The following is a 26,991-nucleotide window of genomic DNA, read 5'->3' as shown; positions in this document are numbered from 1 at the left end:
TATAATTTTTAAGATAGCATGGGCTTGATACAATTTATCATATTTTATTCAAAGTTTAGTTCTTTTATTTTTCTCCTAGGTCTTGGTTATATGTCCATCTCGTATTTTCCCTCCCTTCCTCCCTTCCTCCCTCCCTTCTTTCCTTCCGTTTTTTGAGACAGGGTATAGCTCTCTTGACCAGGCTGGAGTGCAGTGGCTCCATCTCAACTCACTGCTACTTCCACCTCCCAGACTCAAGCAATCCTCCTCCATCAGCCTTTTGAGTAGCTGGGACTACAGGTGCACGCCAACATGCACAGCTAATTTTTTGTCTTTTGTGTAGAGAGAGGGTTTCCCCGTGTTCCCCAGGCTGGTCTCGAACTCCTGAGCTTAAGCAATCCTCCTACCTCAACCTCTCAAAGTGCTTAGATTACAGGCTTGAGCCACCGTGCCCAGCCATATTTTCTTATTCTTAATAAAGTTTTTTTAAAAGGCAAGCTGTTGGTGAACAAGTAAATTAATATCTTATTCGTATCTTTTTCTACCTAAACATCTTTATGGAACAAGGACATTATTTTACAGTACTAGTAAATTCAAGTATGTGAATTTAAGCAAGGGTGATAAGAGGAAAGTAGCTATCTATTTTTTAAAAAATGTATTGCTTTCTTACAAAGGTATTCCGTGAACAAAAAAAAAAAAAAAAGTTGATGTTTAAAAGTAGAAAATGGGATTGCATACATACTATTTTGAAACTTGCCATTCATTTCCCCTTTAACAGCCTTTCCTGGATATCTTTCCATGTCAGTACGCATATCTTCCTCATTTTTAAGGCTGTGAAATACTTCATTGTATGGATGTATAGTAATTTACTTAATACTTTCCAGTGCACATCTGAGTCTGTGCTGTTACAGTGTTTCAGAAAGCATCATTGAAATTGTATCACTTTTGTCTGATAGTTTGTCGGTTACATTTTTAGAGATAGATTGTAATGCACTTTAAACTATAATATAGATACTGCTAAATTGCTGTCTGAAAAGCTTTTTGCTGGATTGTATGTTAACAAATAGTCTGGAAGAAAACCTGTTTTTCCATACCCTCACGAACACTGTAGATATTCACGCCTTTAAATAGTTGTCAGTCTGTTGGGTTACAAATAATATTTTCCTTTAATTTATATTCCTTTTATTAATGAGTTGGAGCACTTAGGCCTTTGAACATGATCTTCCATTTATGACTATTTTCCTTATTCATGCCTAAGAATTATATATTAAGAAACGTGTTAAATATTTATTATACAAAATTTATTGGCCTTTTCCTTTATATGGATACTGGGGTCATGTCACTCCTAGAAAGGCTTTCCTCACTTTGAAAATGTGCCCACAGATTCCAATTCAGGGAGAGAATGATCATCACTTCTTCTCCAAGGCACAAATGCTAATTGGATGATGGCCTGATTCTTTGCCCTCTACAGAATAATGCTTAAAATCTTTATTGCATTATTTAATTATATATTTATGTTAAGTCCTTTTTATAAATGTGGATTTTTGTTACAGATACCATTTTATAAAGCAAGAAAACTTAATGCCTATGTTGAAAAATATGGAGCTAAGGTAAGTGTTAAAAAATGATATTAATACCATATGTTGTTTATAGTGATTATATGTTTCACTCCTTTTGTCAACAAACAAAAACTGGAGTATCTTTCTCACAGATTATTATTATACATATGAAAGAACCCAATACATTTTTCCTGACAGTTATTATGTGCACATTTAGTGTAGAAAGAGGAGAAGAGGCTTTTTTGTTGGATGCTTTATTTCAGGCATTTAATGTAGCATAATCTTTTTTGCCATATACATCTTCAAATAAGTGAATCTCGTCATTTTCACAGATAAACCCAGAGAGATGAGATTATTGCCCATATTATATAGCTAATATGTAGAGAAATAAAACATTATAGATTGTATTCTACATGGTGATGAGCTTCTGGATCTTCACAAAGAGAAAGATGATACAGTGGTTAGTATTCATTTACTGAGACGCCTCTGTGTCTCAGTAAATTGAGTCATGGAGCCTTGACTAGAGCTCTCTTCATGCCTCTGCATGTAACTCTGAGACACTGTCATTGGTTATCCCAGAAGCCCATCCAGCTGTTACTGCTGGCCTCTGTTCCTAAGTCTAGTAGAGTTTGGGATAATGAGGTTTCTAGTCATCTTTAAAATGAGATGTTGCCTTTAGGTCCTAGGCAAGTAAAATTTCAGTAACACTTTCCAGTTCCCTGAGAAATCTTTGAATGACCTGAAAGTTGGTTCTGGCCATCAGTTACAATCTGTGGGAAAACAGTATTATTCAAGAGCAATGAGGAAAGAATATGTTTACATCTCTTTCCTGAGACAAGTCTTTGGTCATCTAAGGATTCTGGTTATCTTGAAAGGCCATTTACAAACTAGCCATGAGAACCAAATTTACAGTATGTCATTCACCTAGAACTAGGACTTGGGTCTTTAAGCAATCTCTACCAAATTCTATTATTTATTAAGGCCTAAGAATAGGTAACATTTTAGTATAGCAGATCCTTGAATAAAATAATTTTGTTCAACATTGTTTCAATATAACATTAATAAGAAAGGAAAATAATTCAGTTCCCAGTCAAGGCCACTGTCTGTGTGGTTTGCACCTTCTTCCCTTGTCTGAGTGGGTTTTCTTTTTATACTCCGGGTTCCTCCCACATCCCAGATATGCACACATTAAGGGAATTGGCATGTATAAAGTGTCCCAGGCTGAGTAAGGGTGGGTATGTGTGTGTTTGCCCTGCAATGGAATGGAGTCCTGTCCAGGGCTGGTGCCCACCTTGCACCTGGAGCTACCAGGATAGGCTCTGGCCACCCACCACCCTGAACCAGAATAAGCTAGTTGGAAAATGAATGAATAAATTGATACATGAATACAAATTATTATAAAATAAATGTTCATAAAGTATACAATAATCATAGAGATGCACGTAAATGATGCGGTACGAAAGCACTCAGGGAGCCTGTCATATTTGTGATTGTTTTGAACTGTGTGGTAGTAGGAGGTGCTCCTTAAAATTTTCACTTTGCAAACATTTATTCTTTGATTTTACCCACCACCACTACTACCACTGTCATTCACTGATTCACCAAAAATTGGGTGAATAATTCTTACTTGTTTTTATTAATCTTTCTTAAATGTATGTATAGCTTACATTTATTTCAATGTTAATATTACAAATGTTTTTGGTCTTTATTTAAAAGCTTAGTGATTTTTTGTGACCAGAACTATGCCATAGGAACTTTTAATTGTATCAGTTAGCCTATAGTTTTAGCAATAGCCAAAACCAATATAACAAAATTGGTTTTGTTATATGTCGTTTAGCTTAAAGTCATGGTTTGTAAGAACTTATCAATGACATTAAATGAGGACTTACTGTATTGATTTAATAAAGCATTATTTATACTAAGCATCATCATTTTTTGTGTACTTTATAAGAAAGAATGAAAAATTAAGAAAATATCACCCATAGTCCTTATACAATAATAAAAATGCTTTGTACTTTATTTTTCTTCCACCTTGTTAATTCACACCTATGACTTTATCAGTACAAGGTGTCACATCTCCAAAATGTTTAACATTTTTCTGTTTACACTCTTATCCTTTTTCCATTTATCTCAGTTTTCATTCCTATAAACTAAATTTTTGTTACCTTCACTAGACTTTCCAACCCTGAATTCTTTATTATTCACAAGCTTTCTTCCAGTATCACTTGTTTTTCTACCCTCATTGAGCTGTTATGGTTATGCTCAGTTTTTCTTTATATGAATACTTTTCACATAATCATAATCAGCAGATATTTATTGAACATCTGTAACATGTCAAGCACTGTACTTGATACTGGGGATAAAGCTGTGAACCAGATAAAGTCTCTGCCCTTGGTAATCTTATAGGTCTTATTTTTCTAATTTCTTAATGTGGAAGCTAAGGTCATTGATTTGAGAATTTCTTTGTTTTGTAATATAGAGACATTTCTTCTAAACACGTTCGTGCTATACATTTCTTCCTAAACACGTTTTATTTTGATTTTCTTCAGTTAAAAAATACGTTATAATTCCTGTTTGATTTCTTTTTTGATCTATGGGTTATTTTGAAGTGTGTTATATAGTTTCCAAATATTTGAGGATTTTCCAGGGATCTTTTTGCTATTGATTTCCAGTGTAGTTGTTGTTAGAGAATACGTTCTTTATAACTTGAATCTTTTTAAATTAATTGAGGTTATTTTATGCCCCAGAATATAGTCTATCTTAGTAAATGTTCCTTGTCCATTTGAGAAGAATGAGTATCCTATAAATGTGTTATCAAGTATTCTATAAATGTTTATTGGGTCACATTGGTTGATAGTGTTTTTAAGTGCTATATTCTCACTTATGTTCTGTTCACTTGTATCAGTTATTAAGAGAGTAGTATTGAAGTCTTTACCTGTAATTATGAATTCATCTGTTTCTCCTTGAAGTTCTGTTTGTAGCCCTTAGACAATTGCTGCAAACTCTCCAAAATGAGGCTGCCCTTGGTTATTTTGGAGGAGTTTCTTAGAGAGATAACAATCCATTGTTCATGCACATCCTGAAAGCAGTTTTCCCTGCGATGGGAGTCACTCACATAGAAAAGGTGGTAGAGAATTTGTCCCTGACTTTAGCTGAAGTGATGACTCACACCATCTTTGCACTGCAAGGCATCCAGGTCACCAACCAGGATGGTTATGAATGACAGAATTGCCCCATACTTCCTCCTTGCGTGCCAAGGCTGAGTCTGTGCTGATAGATTTTGCTGTATCTGGATTAATTCCTTGGGCCATAGAGAAAGTCAATACAGAAATTAAGAGAGAAATCCACCTAGCTCTCTAAGGAAGACCCTGGTGGTTTATGGGGTTTATTCAACTGTTTGGGTCTGGGCCCCTGGGGCCATGTTTGAGGTCAGCATTATGGAGTCCTAATTATAGTAGCCTTAATTAAATTCTGTATGAGACAGACTGAAGAAATTTGGTTCCATCCTCTGCCAACAGATTATTCAGTTATGTCCTGGAAACATTCATCAGAAGTCAAAATGGTACAAAACTTAGAGATGGATAATATCGGGAGACAATTTTCCTTGACTTTCTCATGCTTCTGCATGTCCTTTTTCACAGGGGCAAAGCCAGCAATTTTTTCTGGACTGTATTTTCAAGGATGTTTATATATCAAACAGCCTTGGCTCTTTCTCCAGCCTTGGGTAGCTTCCTCACATGTCTGTGCTAATCCATACTCAGCTGACTCTCTGTTGACCTCCAGAGTTTGATTTCTGTGCAGCTCTTTCCTCTCCCATACTTTGCACTGAAACCTCTAGCTTCCTAGACTTTCAGCTCTGTCTCCTTAATTCAGCGAGACTACTGGCCTCTTCCTAGGTTCCCCTGCTCTGTACTGCAGCCTAGAAACCCTCTATCATCAAGAAGCTGGGGAAATCCTAGGGCTTGTCTTGTTCATTTCCCATCTTTTGGAGATCACTGTTCTTTGTTGCCTGATGTCTGATATCTTGTGAACTGTTATTTCATATAGCTTGCCTGGTGTTTTAGGCATTTCAAGTGGGAGGATAAATCTGGTTCCTATTACCTATTGGTCTTAATTATAAGTGAAAAATCTTAATTTTTAAAATTAATGTTGTATTATACAAGTAGAGATATTCTCTTGGTTGCATGTGTGCCCATGCAAGTATGTATTGTTTTCTACAGTTGTGGCAGGCAAGGTCTCACTAACTCAGGCCTCCATTACAACTGTTCCAGCACTGACTGAGTAGCAAGGTTAAACATTAAAAGCTAATTGAGCCTATGCCCTTATACAAAGGCTGAAATGTAACAAAGCACCCACCAAGAGTTTTGCCTAGGCTTTTCCTGGGCCTTGAAGCATGACAAGATAATGAAGGAATTCTTAACAGGACCCTGTTAGGATTAAACAAGTTTTATTGTGAGGCTAAAGAAACTCCTTAGGCCTCCACAAGCAAGTTTATTGGGGTCTAAAGGAACTCCCCAAACCTTTATTTAGCAGGAGACAAGGTAAGGGTAATCACCCCAGTACCTAGACCCATTTAGATTAAGTAAACTTACTGAGGTTCCAGAGGAAGGTCTTCAGGACTCAGACCTTAGTTATAGATTAAAAGAAGTTAATCACTTATGTCTTTAGATAAATGCACACTTATACATAGACATACAGCTTAGAAGGTATATCAGCTCTGGAAAACTTTGTAATTTTGAGGTGGTCTGGCAATAATTTCCAGGCCTTCTCCCTGTAACCAGTTGCAGAAAATAAAAACTCTCTTCCTCCCCAGTTCATTTGCATCTCGTTATTGGGCCACAGGAAATAGCAGCTCGACCCTCAGTTTGGTCCAGGAACAGAGTGAACAATAATGAGAACTATTACAAGTTTGTCCTCATTTGGATTTCTCTTTGTGGAGCAGAATACAAAGTAAAGATCAAGGTTTTTAGCATAGAATTCTCAAGATTTAGACTAATTGGCCAGGGTAAGCAGGTAGTATTTGGCCATGATAGCATGACAATAGTAGCGGTTTTGAAGTGAATATATTTGAATACTTCTTTAACTTTAGAACCAGACAAGATTAGCTCTAGCAATGGCTATAATTTTTACCTAGAATACCCCAGTTTGTTGGGTGGTGATCTAAATGGGCAGTCGTTTCCTATTAGTATATACATACACAGCAATTGCTCTAAGTTTGTCCATATTTTGCCATTTAATATATTTAGATGGAGGCTCCACAAAGAGTAATTCCTGTAATTCTTCAGAACTGCCTTTCATATTCATTCACGGCTAGACTTGCTCCAGCCTGGAATAGAACTGGCCATCTCTTGATACAAGGTAACTTTATCTTTTTAGTCTTTAGGGCTTTCTGAACTAGATTATTTCTGTTATGTGTGTATTAGTCTGTTCTCATGCTGCTAATAAAGCCATACTGGTGACTGGATAATTTATAAGGGAAAGGTTTAGTGGATTCACAGTTCCACATGGCTGGAGAGGCCTCACACAATCATGGTGGAAGACAAAGGAAAAGCAAAGGGATGTATTACTTGGCAGCAAGCAAGAGAGCGTGCTCATGGGAAATCCCCTTTATAAAACCATCAGCTCTCATAAGACTTATTCGCTATCACGAAAACAGCACAGGAAAGCCCCACCCCCATGATTCAATCATCTCCCACCATATCCTTCCCACAACATGTGGGAATTATGGAAACTACAATTCGAGATTCAGGTGGGGATGCAGCCAAACCATATCAATGTGCATCTGTTCTTAATTTTAAGATATATAATTTTTAGCAAATAATTCTTAAAACTGACCCAACTAGGCAATCTCAAGCAAGCCCACAACAACATAAATGTCATTTCTTTACTTTGGGATTATATACAGAGGCCTGATGTTTCTTTAAAAAAATTACTATATAATGGCCGGGCGCGGTGGCTCAAGCCTGTAATCCCAGCACTTTGGGAGGCCGAGGCGGGCGGATCACAAGGTCAGGAGATCGAGACCACAGTGAAACCCCGTCTCTACTAAAAATACAAAAAATTAGCCGGGCGCGGTGGCGGGCGCCTGTAGTCCCAGCTACTCAGGAGGCTGAGGCAGGAGAATGGCGGGAACCCGGGAGGCGGAGCTTGCAGTGAGCCGAGATCGCGCCACTGCACTCCAGCCTGGGCAACAGCGTGAGACTCCGTCTCAATAAAAAAAAAAAAAAAAAAAAAAAAAAAAAAATTACTATATAATACTTGATACTTAGGAATAAATGTAAGTTACAAAGCAGTATGATAAAATGAACACAATACTGTTAAAACTGGGATGCTATCCCAAATTTTTCTTGAAGTCTGACTGTTTTCTAAATATTTCATAGTAGGAAATAGATATTTGGGGGAAGAATTGGTATTTCCATCCTTTTAATTGAAGAGATACCTTTTGAATGATTATATTTTTTCAACTGTCATCAGATATTACTTTATATAACAACTGAATTTTAAAGTATTTTCTTTAGCTTTGTTAATTTCACATCAAGCATAATTATAAATATCAAGCATGATTATGAGTTGTAATAATATGGCATATTCTGTGAATTTTTTAAGGAAGAGATTTTCTTTCTCAGATGGGAAAACAAAGTGCTGTTGGTAAGTATAAATGCATAAGTCAATAGATAATATAATTCATAGTTGCTAAAGAAAACAGTATCATATGCTGGGCATGGTGGATCATGCCTGTAATTCCAACACTTTGGGAGGCCAAGGTAGGTAGATTGTTTGAGCCCACAAGTTCAAGACCAGCCTGGGCAACATGGTGAGACCCTAACTCTACAAAATTATTAGCCAGGCACCATGCCTGTAGCCCCAGCTACTTGGGAGGCTGAAGTGGAGGGCCAGTTGAGCACAGGAGGTTGAGTCTGCAGTGAGCCATGATTGTACCACTGCACTGCAGCCTGGGTGACAGAGCAAGACCCTATTTCCAAAAAAAAAAAAAAAACATAACATAGATCATTGGGTTGTATAATTATTGATTAATCAGGTTGTATAAGACCTTAATTAGATATTATTGTAATCAGAATTTCACCTGTGAAATCACTTCTTGTTCGAAATGTACATTCTAGACTGTATGAGAAAAATTCATCCTAATTGGAAAAAGCTATATTTTTAATTTCTCTACTTAAAGAAAATCATGACTGTGAAGGAGTTTAATTCTGTACGCATTTATAATGTGTAGTTTCCAGAATCATATCATCAAAAATTCTTTAGTACTGATGTAAGTCAAAGCTTTATTTCTTATAAGAATAGGATTCTTTTTCTCCTTATAAAATTGTAAAAAGAGACACAGATGATCTAAAGTATACAGTTTACTAGATGGCCTAATCCAGTTCTTTCATTGATTTGCATGGTTGTGTTTCAAATAGACACTTTCCTAAACAGTAGTCCAGAGATAGCAGATAGATGAGAATCTTGAGTCACCACCGTAGACATTGTTAATCAATCATGGTAGCTTTTCACATCATTTGGGCATAGCCTTAAAATCCTGACCTGTAATCTACAGCTATTAGATCTGGTTTGACTTTCCAGCTAAAGCCTGTTTGCTCTCCTTGAACTAGTTTTATGTTTAATTTGTGTAGTGTCAGTCAGTGTGCCTGACCTCTGGGTTAATAGGTTCATTACCTACATCTAGTTTCATCTCCAAACACTGTCATGACACTACAGCTGTAGGGATTAAAAATAACAGTTTAGGAGAGGAAAATTCCTCACTCCTGTGTTAGGATTTTTTTTCTTTTATTGAAATGTAATACACTATGACAAATTTTAAGTGTCTATCTCATTGAATTTTAACAAACTAAACGTTCTTGTAACCAGTTCTCAGATGAAGAAACAACATTAAGAGCACCTCAGAATCCCCCTCATGCTTTTTTCATGTACTAACCCTTCCCAAAGTCCCCACTATCCTTACATTTCAGAAGTAGTTTTCTTTATGAAAAAGAAAGGTAAAGACTTCAAGACTCTAGGACTTCAAGGCTCTAGGAGATCTGGAATATATCTGCCAGTATATTTGAGGATATTTGTTAGTAAAAGACTACTCAAGTCAGAAACATGGTGTGATACCTCTTTAGATTACAGAACAGGACAATCTCCATGTATATATAATATAGATCAGATTTGTGTAAGGTATTTGTTGGATTTTTCTCTTAACTGTGGGGTGTTTCATTTTTCTTATTGTGACCTTGCCTGTGACCTGCACCCCACACACATATTCATGCTGTTTCATACCTTTGTCCTCTTTTAGATGTCTCATCTGTAAACTGTCAAATATTAACTGGTTATTATTTGAATGTTACCATGTGCGGGAAAAAATCTGTTCTTGTTTTTGACTTGAATAAGTTAGTTTCCTTTGTTACTAAAATACTTCATTTAATAGTAGAGTAATAATTCCAAATAGTTCACAGTTAAATATTTTATTTTCAGTATTAAACATCAATGTAACAGAAACTCAAGTTTGTCTAAGTATAGAAGCTTGCACAATCAGACTGCCACCACCTGAGGTACCACATATTGTGATTTCTATACTTTATTATATTTACTATGTACTTTTTATGTTTATTATTGTTACTAACATGTAGTTAGGTTTTAATTTTTAACATTAAGGGTGGTAGAAAGGTTTATTATCATCAAAATTTGTATTATTAAATGCTTGATATATTTATATTGTTCTAAATCTGCTTCCCCAAAGAAAATATTATTCTGTCCATTTAACACAGGTCTTCACATTATTCCTTTGTTCAGAAACTTTGTTAAGATGCTATCCGAGACTCTCCACAAGCTATCCTGTCTTAGCACCCACTTCTTGCCTCTTCCTTCGCTTCCAAATGTAAAAAGCACAATTTTAGCTCGTATTAAGTTTAATATTAATTCCCCTGCCCTTGATATTCTGGTAGCATTTTTTTGCATCTATTTTTTACACATAACACATTCTGTCTTCTTAGTAGAAGGATATGTCTTTTACTTTGTGGATTCCCACAGCACCTAGTATAGAATCATCTTATATACTACTGTCACTCAATGTTGTGTTTTCTCTAGGCCAGTAGTTCTTAATGGAAGTGGTTGAGGGCAGGGAAATGAATGACTGGCTTCTTATGAGACATTTGGCAATGTCTAGAGACAATTTTGGTTATCACAATGGAGGTAGGATGGTGTTGCTACTGATGTCTAGTGGGTAGAGGCCAGAGAAGGGATGCTAATGAATATCCTCCCCTGCACAGGACAGTCATCTTATCCCCACACACAGAATTATCCAGCCCAAAGTGTCAATAGTGTGGAGGTTGAGAAACCCCAGGCATAGGACAAATGATGCTTCCTTTGCTTAGAATGGCCCTCTGATTGGCTATACATGTCCTTCTCATCATTTAAGGGCCAACTCAAATGCTACTCCTCCATTCATTTATTTCCATTTAATTATTTGATTACCTCTTATGTGGATAAGTAACAAAGGACAATGGATAAGTCCAAGATGAATAGGATCCACTTTTCTGCCCTGAAGAATCATGTAAGCTAGTAGGGAAGATGACCTGCTATAAATAACTGGAATGGGTAACATGGCATGTGTATCTTGGACTGATGAGGAACCTTCCCAAGGTTCCAAACCCTGTGTGATCTCCCACCCTCATTTAAACCCTCATACTTTCCTGTACCATACTTTGTTTTCTGTCACTTAGAATACCTGAAATTGTGTAATTTGTAAAGAAAATGAATTTATTTATTAAAGTTATAGAGGCCATGTCCGGTGAGGACCTTCTTGCTGTTGGGGACTCTCTGCTGAGTCCTGAGGTGTCGCAAGGCATCACATAGCAAGAGGGCTGGGTATGAAAGCTGAGGTCTCTCTTCCTTTTATAAAGTCGTGAGTCCTACTCCCGTGATAAACCATTAGTTCATTAACCTTCTAATCCACTAATCCATGAATGGATTAATCCATTAATGAGGGCAAAGCCCTCATCACCCAATCACCTGTTAAAGACTCCACATTGGCGGGGCACGGTGGCTCATGCCTGTAATCCCAGCACTTTTGGAGGCCGAGGTGAGCGGATCATGAGGTTAGGAGAATAAGACTAGCCTGGCCAACATGGTGTAACCCTGTCTCTACTAAAAATACAAAAATTAGCTGGGCATGGTGGTGCATTCCTGTAATCCCAGCTACTCGGGAGGCTGGGGCAGGAGAGTTGCTTGAACCGGGACCCAGGAGGCAGAGGTAGCAGTGAGCTGAGCTCTCGCCATTGCACTCCAGCCTGGGCTAGAGAAGAGCAAGACTCCATCTCAGAGGAAAAAAAAAAAAAAAGGCTCCATGTCTCAATACTGCCACATTGGGGATTAAATTCCAAAATGAGTTTTGGAAGGGACACAGAGCCAAATTGTAGTTTATACTCACATACTTATTTCTATTTTTATACCTCTGATTTTCTTATAAGAAGCATCATGAAGACTAATATTGTGGCTTACTCACCTTTGAATTTTCTACAGATGATACTTTTGTATTCTCCACCTCAGTTTGAACCAATTTAGAGATTGACAGAGGAGTAAGACATAAATAGAGATCAGAATGTCACTTTTATTACTAGGGTGAGATTATAATTTATCCTCAAAATAGGATGCTTCTGAGAGTGAAAGGGGCACTAACCTGATGAGATACTAGCCCAACATGCACGAACTGGGATATATAGTCATGCTGTTCATTACTGGAAAGGGAAAACAGCTCTTGGAGGACATGGCTTATCTGAACCTTAGAATTAGGCAGACGTAATACCCATCCACTAATTGCAGTAGTGGAAAAACGACAGGCCTCCCTTGGGAGACCAGGCACTGGTTCTGATATGACAAAGAGAATGCAGAACACAACTCTCTGCCAGCAGGCCATCTCCCAAGAGGAAGGGGAAGAGGCGAGCCAGCATGCCTGGTTATTCATCCCAATTTTACCATCTGTATTAGTCCATTCTCACGCTGTTCTGAAGAAATACCTGAGACTAGATAATTTATAAAGGAAAGAGGTTTAATTGACTCACAGTTCCTCATGGCTGGGAAGGCCTCAGGAAACTTACAGTCATGTTGGAAGGGGAAGCAAGCATGTCCTCCTTCACAAGGTGGCAGGAGAGAAAAGTGCAGAGCAAAGGGGGAAAAGCCCTCTATAAAACTATCAGATCTCGCGAGAACTCACTATCACTAGAACTGCATGAGGGTAACTGCCCCCATGAGTAAATTACCTCCCATTGGGTCCCTCCCACAACATGTGGGGATTATGGAAACTATGGTTTAAGATATCACCATCCATATGCCCTAGGGAGGAATGAATGACAGAGCAGAATGATTCCAGGAATATGTGTTAGTAGAGCTTTCTGGGCAGGGAAGGAAACACCAAAAATGGGGCAAACACATGCCTCTCCTCTATTCAACATTATACACTCAACACGTACTTGTTAAATTAAATCGATTCTCTAAATTATGATTATTCATCAGCTTCTCTGAATCTCACTTTTACTTAAGTTTTTGATATGGCATCTTACACATTCTGACTGCTACAAAAATTAGTTTCATATATACCTATGTTCCCACTAAATTGTAATGTTTTTGAGATTCTAGGTCCTGTGTTACTCATTTTTATTCCTCATGGAGCCTAAAAGATAATTGCATTTAATTTTCCTTTTATTAAAATCTGGCATTGGTTATGTTAACGAAAACGTGACTGAGGCAGATCTCAACTGACTCAGGTTTGTTTTGCCAAGGTTGATGACATGCCCAGGGAAAAGAAATACAAGTTACAATAGGATCCGTGCCCCATGCTTTTTCCAAAGAGGGTTTTGAGGACTTCAGTGTTTAAAGGGAAAAGAACAAGCAGAAGGGGAAAGAGGAAGGGGAAAAAAGAGGAGGAGGGCAGACAATGAGGCAAATGGTTACATTCTTGTGAGGCTTTGATTACAACTGAGTGAATCTACATTAAACACATGAAAAGGGGTAGAGGAAAAGTCAATTGTGCATTTCTCTCACTCAGTAAATCTACATTTACAGTCATAATCTGAAACTAAGCTGTCTGGGAACAAAGGGAAGGCAGGGGTTTTTTGTTTGTTTTTTGTTTTTGTGTGATTCAGTTACCAAGCTTAATGTTCCCTTTGGTATAGCGAGTTTGGGGTTCTGGGATTCTGGTTTTTTCTTTCATAGTTATTTGGTCAGGTTGGGGGGAGGGGAGAAATAAGGGTGAAGAGGTGAGAAGGAGGATATTTCTTGTTTCTCTTCCCTCCAGTTTATTTTGTTTGCTTTCATTCCCCTCATCAAAAATCTGCCATGGCCTCCATTGACTATAAGATGAAATCTCAGCCGTTTACTATGATATGCAAGGTCTTCAGCAAACTGATCCAAACCAACCCTACTTATAGCCTCATCTCCCATTACTGCTCTCCAAGTAGCCAAACTATGAATTGTTTCTCAAAGATAGTATGGTCTTTCATCCTTCCATGTCTTTGATCACACAGTTGTCTAAGCCTATAATTCCCTTCCTTCTGCTCATCTTTCAAGGCTTATCTCAGACATCACCACTTTGAAGAATTCCCCATCTCCTAAGTCATCTCTCTTGGTGCTCCCTGTCTTGTTTATCACGTATTATCTATGCAAATGTCTCATTAAACTGAGAAGTCCTAGAGGGAAGGGTCCGTGTCTTATTAATCTTTCTATCATAGGAGCCTACTCTAGTGCCTGTCACTCACTTTAGAAAGATTTATGGAGCACTTTGGGAGGCTGAGACGGGTGAATCACAAGGTCAGGAGATTGAGACCAACCTGGCGAACATGGTGAAACCCTGTCTCTACCAAAAAAATACAAAAAAAAAATAAATTAGCCGGGCAAGGTGGCAGGTGCCTGTAGTCCCAGCTACTCGGGAGGTTGAGGCAGGAGAATGGCGTAAACCTGGGAGGTGGAGCTTGCAGTGAGCTGAGATCCGGCCACTGCACTCTAGCCTGGATGACAGAGCGAGACTCCTTCTCAAAAAAAAAAAAAAAAGAAGAAAGATTTACGGAATGAATGGAGCGTTGAGCGTTGACTGGAGTGAAAGACTAATTTATTTATTGAACTAGGTGACTTTTGTTTCTAAATTCTTTTTTAATTCCTCTGGGCTAGAGATTGGAGTCATTTTCTAAATCCTGACCTTTGACCCTATTTAGACCAATTTTAAAGCAGTTTATTATAATTCATTATGAAAAATGGGATTTCAGCCCTTATCTTTACAATTTAAATAGAGATCAAAAAATTTAAGAGGTAATTGAAACAGTAATTTACTCATTTCTCAAATTTTGGACTGTGCTAAACTTTAAAATAATACCTTCCTGGAAGTAATTGAATGTTTCTAAAGGAATTTATATGCAGAAGTTGGAATTTTACTGTTTGGTGTGTTGAGATTATAATTGAATCCATAGTTACATGAGGGATCTATTTCAGAAAAGCATTATGTAATATTAAACTGTTTGCCTTGAAATTTAATTATATGGAATATTTGGGAAATGAGTGCCTCGAAACAAATTTCTATTTATTTCATAGATGGATATTTACTGGGTACTATTATGTGTATATGCCAAGTGCTGATGGAAAACACCTTTTCCTCCTAGAATGTTTTATCTAAGTCAGAAGAAAGAAGAGCACACACACATAAAACTTACCAGACGAAGGGAACATTTACTGAGTACTGGTTAATATTCACATACCCAGAAAATTCAGTGTAGGCCTAGAATCACATTAAAATTCTCAGATCTGCACTTATTAGCAGTGCCTCTTTGGTACGTTAGTTAATCTCGCAGAATTCCATTTTTCTTATAAATTGGAGATAATGATATCCCTTCTAGGGTTGTAAGGAGGTTATGGGGTAAAGTACATTAAGGGCCTAGCATAGTACCTGGCAGTAAAGGTTTAAAAATGATAGCTATTGTTATTGTTTTATAAGTAAGTAAATTAAGACACAAAGCAGTTAAATAAGTTGCTCTGGGTCATAAAGGTAGTAAGGATTGGAGTTTGTCCTTCAACTCTGTTCTTTCTATAATACCATGCTTCCTTCACCTATCCTTAGGTTTTTTGGTTCAAATTTGTATGTCCCATAGAGCCTTACAGAAATAGACACCTAATATATGTTAAATTAAAATACAATTAAGAAACAATGTTTGGTAATGGAGTATCAAAATTAGTGTTATAGGAGCTGTGTTACTTCAGGAATTAAGAGAAAAAGAAAATGTCTGAGGGAATCATATATGAAATCTTTGAAACACTTGTACTATTTTTCACCCTTTTCTTCTTGAAATAATCTCCTCTCTTGATTTCTCTGAAACTGATTTTTCTAGAATCTCCTGGAATTCATTTATCTTCATTTATCATTTTAAATGTTGCTGTTTCTTAGGGTTCCATTTTCAGCCCTCTTTTCCTTAGCAGGCTCACCCATTTCAGTGACTTCAGCCTATACACCATACCTCCCAAATATTCTTGTATAGTTGTAACTTTTCTGTCCTCTCTTGGATACTTTCAAATGAATGTACAAATCGCAGTCAGACTCAATTATTTCTAAAACTGATTTTATTTATTTGTCACCTTCCCCAATCCCAAATCTGTTTCTCCTGTGTAATTATTCTTTTCATTAGTGGCATCAGCAGTCAATAATTTACCTACCTAAAGAGTTCAGAGTCATGCTTGGCTTTTCCTCTTTCTCACTTTCTCTTGCCAGTGAGTCTTTAATAGCCTACCCTGGTCTCTGAAATGGACTCTTCTCTGCCTCCATTTCTGTTGCTCTAATTCAGACTCCCCTTTTTTACTTGAATTGTTAAACCAGTCTCCATATAGTCCTTGTCTCCAGCCTTTCTCCTCCAAGTTTATCATCCAATTTTTCCTTAAAATGTGAACAGAGTTCACTTTCTAAAACAAAGGTCCCCAGCCTAAATATCTTTAGTATTTCACCTTTACCTAGAGAAACTTAAGTCTAAATTTTTTAGATTGGCGTTATAAGGAGAAAATAATATTTATTGAATACCTGCTTTTCAATATGGTTTTGATCATGTAAGAGCACTTTATAAATATTTGCTAAATAAGGAAATACAAAGGGTTAGCATTCGCAGTCTCTTGGAGTATATGGTGAACAGTTGGGTGGTTTGCCAGTCTTTAATCTGTGTTGAGAAAGACTAGTGTAAACAATAAGTACTGGTACTTATTGAGGTCCCTGTGGCAATTGACTTGAGTCTCTGAATATTGTAGAAAGTACCCAGAGGATATATACTCAAGCTATATAAGTACGTGTGTGTGAGAACCCATAAACTTTAAACATTTGAACCTGATACCTACCTTCTTTGAATTCAATTTTAAGTTCTGTTTTCTCTCAGTTTATTCCTCCCTCTATAACCAGTCTTTTCTAACATTCATAACTATGCCTGTTCTAACATGTTTTTATTACACATTTCAGGCAACTGATCTCTTAAGCATAGTACATCACAGTGCAAGATTTATCTCTTGTGCACAGGAAAATATGTGTCCTTATTCATTCTGTGTGGCCTTGCTCTTTTACCTCACAATGTAATTAACATATTCTATCTTCCTCTTCCTGCATTCATGTTTTCCTGCTCTTCCCTGCTCCTCCATTTCCATTAGTTTTACTGAATGCCACAGGAACTCAGAGAAGGATCAGTCACTGGATATGGGGAAGATGGGTCTAGATCCAGGCATCAGGACCTTATTGGTAGGAGTCAGAGAAATCAGAGTGGGGACAATACTTTAAGCAACTGTATTGTTAAGATGCTAATGAGTTGTCCAGGCAATAAAAAGTTGTCTAGTTTAGTTGGACTTCCTTGAAAAGTAGTAGGCGGGGAGGTTAGAACATTGTTTCTCAAAAGATGTTAGGTGGTTGGTTAAAAATGGGGTAAGGGTTGGCTGGGTGCGGTGGCTCATGCCTGTAATCCCAGCACTTTGGGAGGCCAAGGTGGGCAGATCACAAGGTCAGGAGATGGAGACCATCCTGGCTAACACAGTGAAACCCCGTCTCTACTAAAAATACAAAGAAAAATTAGCTGGGCGTGGTGGTGGGCGCCTGTAGTCCCAGCTACTGGGGAGGCTGAGGCAGTAGAATGGCGTGAACCCGGGAGGTGGAGCTTGCAGTGAGCCGAGACGGCACCACTGCACTCCAGCCTGGGTGACAAAGCGAGACTCCGTCTCAAAAAAAAAAAAAAGAAAAAAAAGAAAAAAATGGGGAATGGGGTAAGGGTTTATGAATCATTCTCTCTAATCTTAATACAGTGTCCTTTCACCCATTAATACTTTGTTTTTTCACCCTCCTTGAGGTCTCTTTATATCTTTGGCTAACTGGAACAGTGCCTCTCAGGGAGATTTTCCAGGGTAAGAGAGCTGTAATTGGCAAACTCTTGTAGGTTAAACACAAGCCAAAATGCCCTATAGGGAGGACACTGGAGGAACAGGGAAGAAAGTGTTCTAGGAGGCTGTTAGGGGTATAAAAGGAGATTGGAGCATTGGCTCTGTCTTTTCTCCTCCAAAAGACCGGATAGAAGTATAATTCCCTTACTCATCCTCCATTTAAAAAAACAATTGAGGTTAAAAGCTATTATTTTAAAATATGAACACCTTCCTTTGGAAGAGATTCAACTCCCTGCAAATTAACATATTTTTTTTAAAATCTGAAAACCAGCTAAAATAACTGCAAAATAAGAGTTTGGGCTTGGATGGTAAGAGGGAAAGCATGAAATGCTTTTTATATTGTATAAAGGAGAAGCAGGGTGAGCTGCAACTTTGATTACTTATGTAAAGTGATTATGCATGATTCAATGTAACTTAAGTCTTTAAAACCACTTTATAACCTACTATGTGCATGTAACAAATACGTTTCTTTTAAAATGTTTCCTTTTTTGCCAAATCGAGGACTTACAAATCTTATTTCCATTCAAAGCTAAAAGAGTTTGAGATTTCCCCGAGTCTTATAAAGGATTTTCATACTAACAAGCATGCTGTCATTGAGAGACATTCCATTTTAAGCAACTGGTGCTACGTTTTGCCAAGGTGAGATTTCAATTTGTAGTATCTAGAGTGGGTTCAAAATATGGTGGTTGCCCTTATTTTGCTTTCTTAACATTGACATGTACAAAAGTATAAACCATTTTGGTGAATTTTAAAATACTGAATTATGACTTCACAAAGGTATTGTCATATTTACAAAAGCCATGAATTTTCTTTATCAAATTACTAATTTTATTATATATTCAAATTTTATTAGATCTAGTTTCAAAAAAGGTAATATTTCTGAATTTCTCATTATAAAATGAAAACTATCAAAATAATATTAAGAAAACCTCATAAACTTGTATCTAATCATTAATGATTCATTATAATTTGATATGAACTGAGTTTTAAGTTTGTACTATTTTCAGGAAAAAATATTTTGTTACTAGTATAAGCAGGACTATTGGGATAAAATTTTAAATCGCTTAGGAAAAAGAACTTTAGTGGCATACACATAATAATTCAATCATTGAAGCTGGGAGGAGGTAGGTAGAAAACATAGGTTTAACTCTAATTCATTTACCACCTAACAGACTTTTTCCTAAAGTCTAACAATTACCAGTAATATCTTTGGGTTGAAAAATTTATTAGTCATTATTTTGTGTTTACAGTTGGCACATTGTTTACAACAATCTAATTTAGTTTTTTCTAGTAATTCTAGTTGTTAAAATACAATACAAATAAAGGCCATATATGACAAACCCATAGCTAACATCATACTCAACAGTGGAAAATTAAAAGCTTTTTTCTCTAAAATCAGGAACAAGACAAGGATGCCCACTCTCTCCACTTCTGTTCAACATAGTACTAGAAGTCCTAGCTAGAGCAGTTAGCCAAGAGAAAGAAATAAAAGGCATCCAACTTTTAAAGGGAGAAGTTAAATTGTTGCTGTATGCAGGTGACATGATCTTATATATAGAAAATCCTAAAGACTCCACCAAAAAACTGTTAGAACTAATAAACAAATTCAGTAAAGTTGTAGGATACAAAATCACACAAAAAAGTAGCATTTCTACATACTAACAACAAACTATCTGTAAAAGAAATCAATGAAAATAATTTTGTCCATAATAGCTACCAACAACATACCTAGCAATAAATTTAACCAAGGAGGTGAAAGACCTGTACACTGAAAACTACATATCTGTTGAAAAGCACAGATGACAAAAGCAAAAATAGACAAATGTGTTTACATCACTGAAAAGCTTCTATCTGGCAAAGGAAAACGTCAACAGAGTGAAGAGACAACTTACAAAATGAGAGAAAATATCTGTAAACCGTACATCTGATAAAGAGCTACTATCCAAACTACATAAGGAACTCAAATAACTCAATAGCAAGAAAGCAAATAACCTGATTTTAAAATGGGCAAAGCCCTCAAATAACATTTCTCAAAAGAAGATATTTAAATGACCAACAGGTGTATGAAAAAATGCTCAACACCGGCTGGGCGGGGTGGCTCATACCTGTAATCCCAGCACTTTGGGAGGCCGATGCAGGCGGATCACGAGGTCAGGAGATTGAGACCATCCTGGCTAACACAGTGAAACCCCGTCTCTACTAAAAATACATTAAAAAAAAAAATTAGCCAGGCACGGTGGCGGGCACCTGTAGTCCCAGCTACACGGGAGGCTGAGGCAGGAGAATGGTGTGAACCCGGGAAGCGGAGCTTGCAGTGAGTGGAGATCGCGCCACTGCACTCCAGCCTGGGCGACAGAGCAAGACTCTGTCTCAAAAAAAAAAAAAAAAAAAAAATTTAGCCTGGCGTGGTGGCAGGCGCTTGTAGTCCCAGCTACTTGGGAGGCTGAGGTAGGAGAATGGCGTGAACCTGGGAGGCGGAGCTTGCAGTGAGCTGAGATCACTCCACTGCACTCCAGACTGGGTGACAGAGCAAGACTCTGTCTCAAAAAAAAAAAAAAAAAAAAAAAAAAAAAAATACTCAACACCATTAATCATCAGGGGAAATGCAAATTAAAGTCACAATGAGAGATCACCTCATACCTGATGAATGGTTATTATCAAAATGACAAAATACAACAAATACTGGCAAGGATGTGGGGAAAAGGGAACACTTGCACACTGTTGATGAGAATGTAAATTAGTTCAGCCATCATGGAAAACAGTATGGAGGTTCCTCAAAATATTAGAAATAGAAATATCTTATGATCTAGCAATCCCACTACTGGTGACACAAAGGAAGTTAAATCAGTATATTGAAGAGATATCTGCACCGCCACGTTCATTTCAGTATTATTCATAACAGCCGAGATATGGAATCAACCTAAGTGCCCAGCAACAGATGAATGGATAAAGAAATATGTGGTATATACACAAATAGAATAATAGTCACCCTTAAAAGAGAAGGAAATACTGTCATTTGCAACTTGGATGAATCTAAGGGATATTATGTTAAATGAAATAAGCCAGGCACAGAAAGACAAATACCTTACGATCTCACTTCCTTGTGGACTCTAAAACAATTGAACTCTCAGAAGCAGAGAGTAGAATAGTGCTTACCAGGGGCTGGGTAGGTGGGAGTGAAGGCATGGATTGGGGAGATGTTGGTGAAAGGATACAAAATTTCAGTTATATAGGAAGGATAACTTCAAAAGATCTATTGTACAGCATGGTGACTATAGTTAATAAAAAAGTATTAGGTTGGTGCAAAAGTAATTGCAGTTTTTGCTATTGAAAGTAATGGCAAAAATCGCAATTACTTTTTTTACATACATATTAAAAATCACTAAGAAGGGGTGAGGTGGCTCACACCTGTAATTGCAGCACTTTGGGAGGCCAAGGCAGGCAGATCATCTGAGGCCAGAATTGAGACCAGCCTGGTCAATATGGCAAAACCCTGTCTCTACTAAAAATACAAAAATTAGCTGAGCGTAGTGGTGCACGCCTGTAATCCCAGCTAGTGGCTAAGGCAGGAGAATCGCTTGAACAATGGCTTGAACCCGGGAAGCAGAGGTTGCAGTGAGCTGAGATTGCACCACTGCCCTCCAGCCTGGGTGACAGAGTGAGACACTGTCTCAAAAAATAAATAATAGAGCAAAGAGTACATTTTAAGTAGTCTACCACACACACACACACACACACACAAAGTATATGAGTAAATGCATGTTAATTAGCTTGACTTAGCAATCCACAATGTATACATATTTTGAAATATGTCATACATGATAAATATATACTATTTTTATTTGTCAATTAAAGCAAAATAAAAAGATTTAGTACAATGTGTTTGAAATTTGAGATGTTTAGTTTACTATATATAGCTAGTGAGATGGTTGTTAAATCTTTTTTGAACACTTTCTAAATCATGTAGTTGACTTATTAAACTATATTTAAGCATTGGCTCATAATAACTTCCTCTCATTTTTCATAGTATGAAAATGGGACAAATTATAAATATTCTTCATGCCATCCCCCCTGACTGTCCTTTTCGCTCATATGGAGATTTCCAGAGACACTGGGATGCCCTGGTAAGGAATGGAAATACATGTTACATTAGAAGTTATTTGATTTTTGTTTATTGTAACTTAGCCTAAGTTTAGCTTTCTCCAAGATATTTTAAATTTTGTGCTTAATTTTTAGTATGGCTATAAACTTCCAGAAGATTGTGGAAAAATTAAAATATACTGCAACATCTATTTCAAAATGCTCGGAGAAAGGACCTTCACATATCCTTTACACAGCAACTGAAGCAAATACTGTCTGCCCACATTATAATCTAGTTTTGCTCCCACTCTCATGTCATACTTCTCAACCTTCTCTGTGTCTAACTGAAACTATGGTACATTTCCCCCTACTTCTTATCTGTACAAGTGTTTTTGGTTTGCTTAGAATATCTTCCTATTTTTATATGAGGATGAACTTAATAAGGATATTTTCCTTAAACACCATTTCAACAATTTAGAAAACCAAAGTTAGAACTTTCTTAGAAAGTTAAAAAAGCAATCATGCTTCTCCTTAGCCAAGTGCTCCCTCCAGTGGCATTTCAGATACAATTGAAAGGGTTGAATTAAAAGGTTAGGTTGGAAACAAAAACAAGATTTTTCTTTTGAAGAGATTATCTAATTTCATAGGCAAATTTTAAATGATTTGACTTATATTTAATTGCACCCCATTGACTTAAGAAAATATATTTTTCAACAATATTTTTTAAAATTGAAATATACACATGAGAAGAGCATAAGTGCTCAGGCAAAACTCTTAAATCTTAGTACTGATTTCACGAGTTCTATCTGTATTCTGACCTGCTGGAGTTTAAAAATGGTTGTCTTAGTGTTGTCTTTTCGCATTGTATGTTTCCTAAGCCAAACTTATTTTAATAGTAAAACTGAGGTTAACATATATCAGTTATTTTCTTTCATTAGATGCCAACATATTATTCAAAATCTTCAGAATATGTTTCATCAGAAAAAGTAACTTTTTTCTCAAAGAACTGCTTCCGCAGCTTAAATACAATCTGTATGTGTTGTTTCTCTGTCCTGAATTTTTTACTGTTTTTGGAGGTGCAACCTGTTCATTGTTTATTATAATACTTATTTTGTAATTCGTAAGGCTTATAGTATCTTTCTTATACATTGTTTTTGGAGTATCGTAGTTGCCCTTCCATTTAGAAAGCCATGTAGTAAGGTACTATGAATTGTCTCAATTTGGAGTGTTAGAATGTAAGGAATGAAGATCCCTGTGAGAAAACACGCTTTCAGCTGTGGGTGGTATCAGATAAGCAGTATATAAAAGAGTTAGGATATATTTATGTGTGCCTTTGTAACATTGCTACTTTAATACTTTTTAAAATCCCATATAAATTGCCACCTCTTATGTAATAAAATTAGACATTGTTCTTTAACATTGTTCAGATATCCTCTCAGTTGCATCAGAAGTCAGCCCATACAGTTCTTTCCAAGGGTAGATTCAGAAGTTGTGTTGAAAAGTTTTCTTTCAGATTTAAAATCTAAACTGCCTCATATATGTGGATTTCCCATAAAGATAACAAGTAAACCGTGCTACTACACACAAGAACTAACTAAACCTAACATACAGGTAAGAGATCTCTTGTCCTATCTAGTTCTCCAAGACATACTATCCATCTATTTTACTTGAATCTCTTGCCTTCTGGGGTGGAATACCCAACCCAATGTGCAGCAATAATTCTTTTCTCTCAGTTCAATGTTTCCCTAAAACTGTTTGTTATTACTACTACTATACTTAGTCATTTGTTATTATTATTATATTTAACATGGTACTATAGTAGTGGTTGTTTACTGAAATGTTTCACCCACATCAAGGATATAAATAAGTTGGGTTATTGGAGATTGAAGAGACAGAGTTTTATGAAGAGTATTTATTTGGAGATACTGTGCTGTCAGTACAAGTTCAGTTAAATGGAAGGTAAGATGTCTGCCCCTCACCAAGTCAAGTAAGTTGGAGCTTCTATGGAAACACTTAGAGATTAAAGTATGATCCCTGCTGTATAAGGAAGCAGAGGGCTAGTGTCTGTCTTCTGTCTGATTTCATTAAGAAATTAATATAATTAGCTATCTGCTAATGGACAAATTAAAGATGAAATGGCCATATGGGGATTGGCCTACATCTCAGAGTTTGTCAGAACAAAGCGGTTGAGGACTTAACTTGAAATCAGATTCATAGTTTTTATTTTTACTGAGGCTGGAAACTATTGGGGAGTGAGGGTGTTTTCTACTGAGTTTGTCTCCTCTGCATTTTAAAATCTATTCTTATGGTGACATATGGCACACATATAGAAAAGTAATATTGTACAGCTTAATGAATATCAAATGTCCATGTAACTATCACACAGATAAAACATAGAACCTTGCCAGGACTTAGGAGCCTCCTACTTATACCTTCCTAGTAGTAACTCCTTTCCTTTCCCAAAAGATGACTACTACTATGGAAATGATTCCTTATTTTATCAACTAAGTATGTGTCCTTAAACATCATATTTCATTTTGCCTGCTTTTGAACTTCATGTAAAATAAATCACAGAGTACGTATTCCTTTGTGCCTGGCTTTTTAGGCTCAGCATCATGTTTGTGACATTCATCCATGTTGCTCCACTTAGCTATAGTTGGTTTATTTTCCTTTATATGTAGCATTTGACTATGTTATTATGCTGCAGTTTATCCAGAATATTATTGATGAATATTTGAATTGTTTCTTTTTAGGGGCTACTACTAGTAATGCTATGATGAACATTCTTGTATATGTCTCGTATATGTTTCATGTACGTGAAACTTCCAGGAGTAGAATTAGTATGGGTATTTCCAACTTTGCTGGCAACACCAAACTATTTCCCTAACCAATCTGTACTCCCCTCTGCCCCAAAGCAGTATAGGAGAATTTATGTTGCTTCATATCCTTGCCCATTTTTGGTATTGTTGGTCTTTAATTTCAGCCCTTGTGATAGGTGTATTTATTATTGTGTGTTTTTAATTTGCATTTTCCTGATTATTAATGAGATTGAACATCTTTTCATATGTATTTTGGCCATTTGGATTTTTTTTTTTTTGAAATGCCATTCTTTCATTTTTCTACTGTGTTATGTGTTTGTGTTTTTATTGATTTATATGTATTTTTAACATAAGTGAGATATGAGTTTTTTATCAGTTATATACAATTATCTTCTTTCATTCTATAACATGCTTTCTCTCTTAAAGTTGTCTTGGTGTCTTAATAGTATCTTTTGGCAGCAGGTCCTAATTTATAATCAGAGTGATCAGTCTTTTTCGTTATGGTTGCTACTTTTTGTATCCTGTTTAAAAAATATTTCTGTACCCCAAAGTCATGAAGGTCTTCTCCTCTAATATCATCCAATAAAAGGTTGTTTTGCATTCACATTTAGATCTGCAATGCAGTTGGAATTTATTTTTGTAATGTGATGTGATGTAGGGAGTCAGATTTCTTTAATATGGATATCCATATGTCCAAGCTAAAGATAAAAAAGACCATTCTTACCCCAGTACTTTTTTCTCAATACTTTTTCTCCCCCCGAAACTTTGCAGCACTACATTTGTCATAAATCCAGTGTCTTTGTGTGTACAGTATTGTTTCAGGCCTCTTTAATCTCTTTCTCTGGTCAGTTTGTTGATCCTAGCCCCAATACCATGCTTTTCAAATCATCTTGATTATGTAATCTTAAAATTTATATTTATTATAGTGTTTTAATCTTAAATTATATAAGATTTTTGAAATCTGATAAAGCATCTTATCTATTGAACTGTGCATTTCCATACACATTTAGTTTCAACTTGTCAACTTACACATAGACACAGACACACACGAGCACACACACACACATAGAGACAGAGAGAGCATGTTGGGATTTTGATGGGAATTTCATTGAGTCTTACAATTTAAGAATGTTGTATATTTCTCCACATATTAAACATATATTATTTAATTTCTCTCAATAATAGTTTATAACTTTAGGTATAGGGCAGTCTTTTGTACTTCCTATAAATAAATTACTTCAAAATGTACTAATTACATGAATTATTTTAAAATGTATTTATTAACTTTCTAAGATATGGGAATTTTCTAGCTATCTTTTCCTTATATGTTTCTGGCTTAAATACATTATGACCTGTCAGTCAGTTGCTGAGAAGTGTGTTCTAATCTCCCAACATCATGTGGATTTATCTACTTTTCCTACTTTCATATTTTGCTTTATGTATTCTGAGACCACAATATTAGATACATGTAAATTTATAATTGAGAGTTGTTTATCTTCCTGGTCAGAGGCCAACTCCTCCTACTGTTAGAGAAAAATGGTACAAAAACCTGACAACCTAGACACAAAGGCCTGCAGACAAGGTCATCTCCTCAGAAGGGAGAGTGAGTGGACAAATGCCCATTGACATCTTTAAAATAGTATTAAAGTTTTGTTCAGACATAACATCTTTTAAAGTCGCTGGCCAGGTCTGAACCTAAAGAATCTGGAAGAAGATATGTTGTTATATCACACATGTTTTTTGAATATATTTCTGGAATACTTAAGATTTCCAGCCCATGTTTGTTTTAGAAATAGTTAATCAGAACAATGTGCTTGTTAAAATTTGCTTCATGAATGTAAAATAACACTTAATTGGAAATTATGGTTTTATATTGTTCTTTACAATAAGAATTTATCCTACTCAATTCTACTGAGTGCCTTCTGCATGCCAGCTGCTTTTGTGTGTATTATTTCATTTAATAATAAAAAATTGATCTTTGGATAAAGGATTTACTCAATTTTGCAGAAGAGGAGACAGAACATCCCAATAATTTCACCAAAATTATTTAACCAAAGCCACACAGTTAAATGCATTGCAGAATTAGAATTGAAATCCAAGATTCTTAGTCCTATAAT

The 26,991-nt window shown here is 36.4% G+C and overlaps 2 protein-coding genes across 4 annotated transcripts in view; one reads left to right on the top strand and one right to left on the bottom strand.

The window, feature by feature from the left end:
• The window catches only part of DIPK1C (divergent protein kinase domain 1C), a 151,448-nt gene that overhangs the window by 7,934 nt on the left and 116,523 nt on the right, over positions 1–26,991 (bottom strand). The window lies entirely within an intron of this gene.
• C18H18orf63 (chromosome 18 C18orf63 homolog) overlaps positions 1–26,991 on the top strand; it is a 37,790-nt gene that overhangs the window by 3,261 nt on the left and 7,538 nt on the right. Inside the window, exons 3-10 of the mRNA XM_005586443.4 lie at positions 1,533–1,589; positions 6,785–6,896; positions 8,145–8,186; positions 10,014–10,090; positions 18,505–18,614; positions 22,003–22,099; positions 22,212–22,297; positions 23,483–23,666. Of these exons, the coding sequence (XP_005586500.3) occupies positions 1,533–1,589; positions 6,785–6,896; positions 8,145–8,186; positions 10,014–10,090; positions 18,505–18,614; positions 22,003–22,099; positions 22,212–22,297; positions 23,483–23,666 (765 nt within the window). The remainder of the gene's footprint in view (positions 1–1,532; positions 1,590–6,784; positions 6,897–8,144; positions 8,187–10,013; positions 10,091–18,504; positions 18,615–22,002; positions 22,100–22,211; positions 22,298–23,482; positions 23,667–26,991) is intronic.

This window comes from Macaca fascicularis, chromosome 18, assembly GCF_037993035.2.
Source record: "Macaca fascicularis isolate 582-1 chromosome 18, T2T-MFA8v1.1".
NCBI lineage: Eukaryota > Metazoa > Chordata > Mammalia > Primates > Cercopithecidae > Macaca > Macaca fascicularis.
Note: the sequence above shows the minus strand (reverse complement) of the source record. Positions and strands in the feature narration are given on the sequence as shown.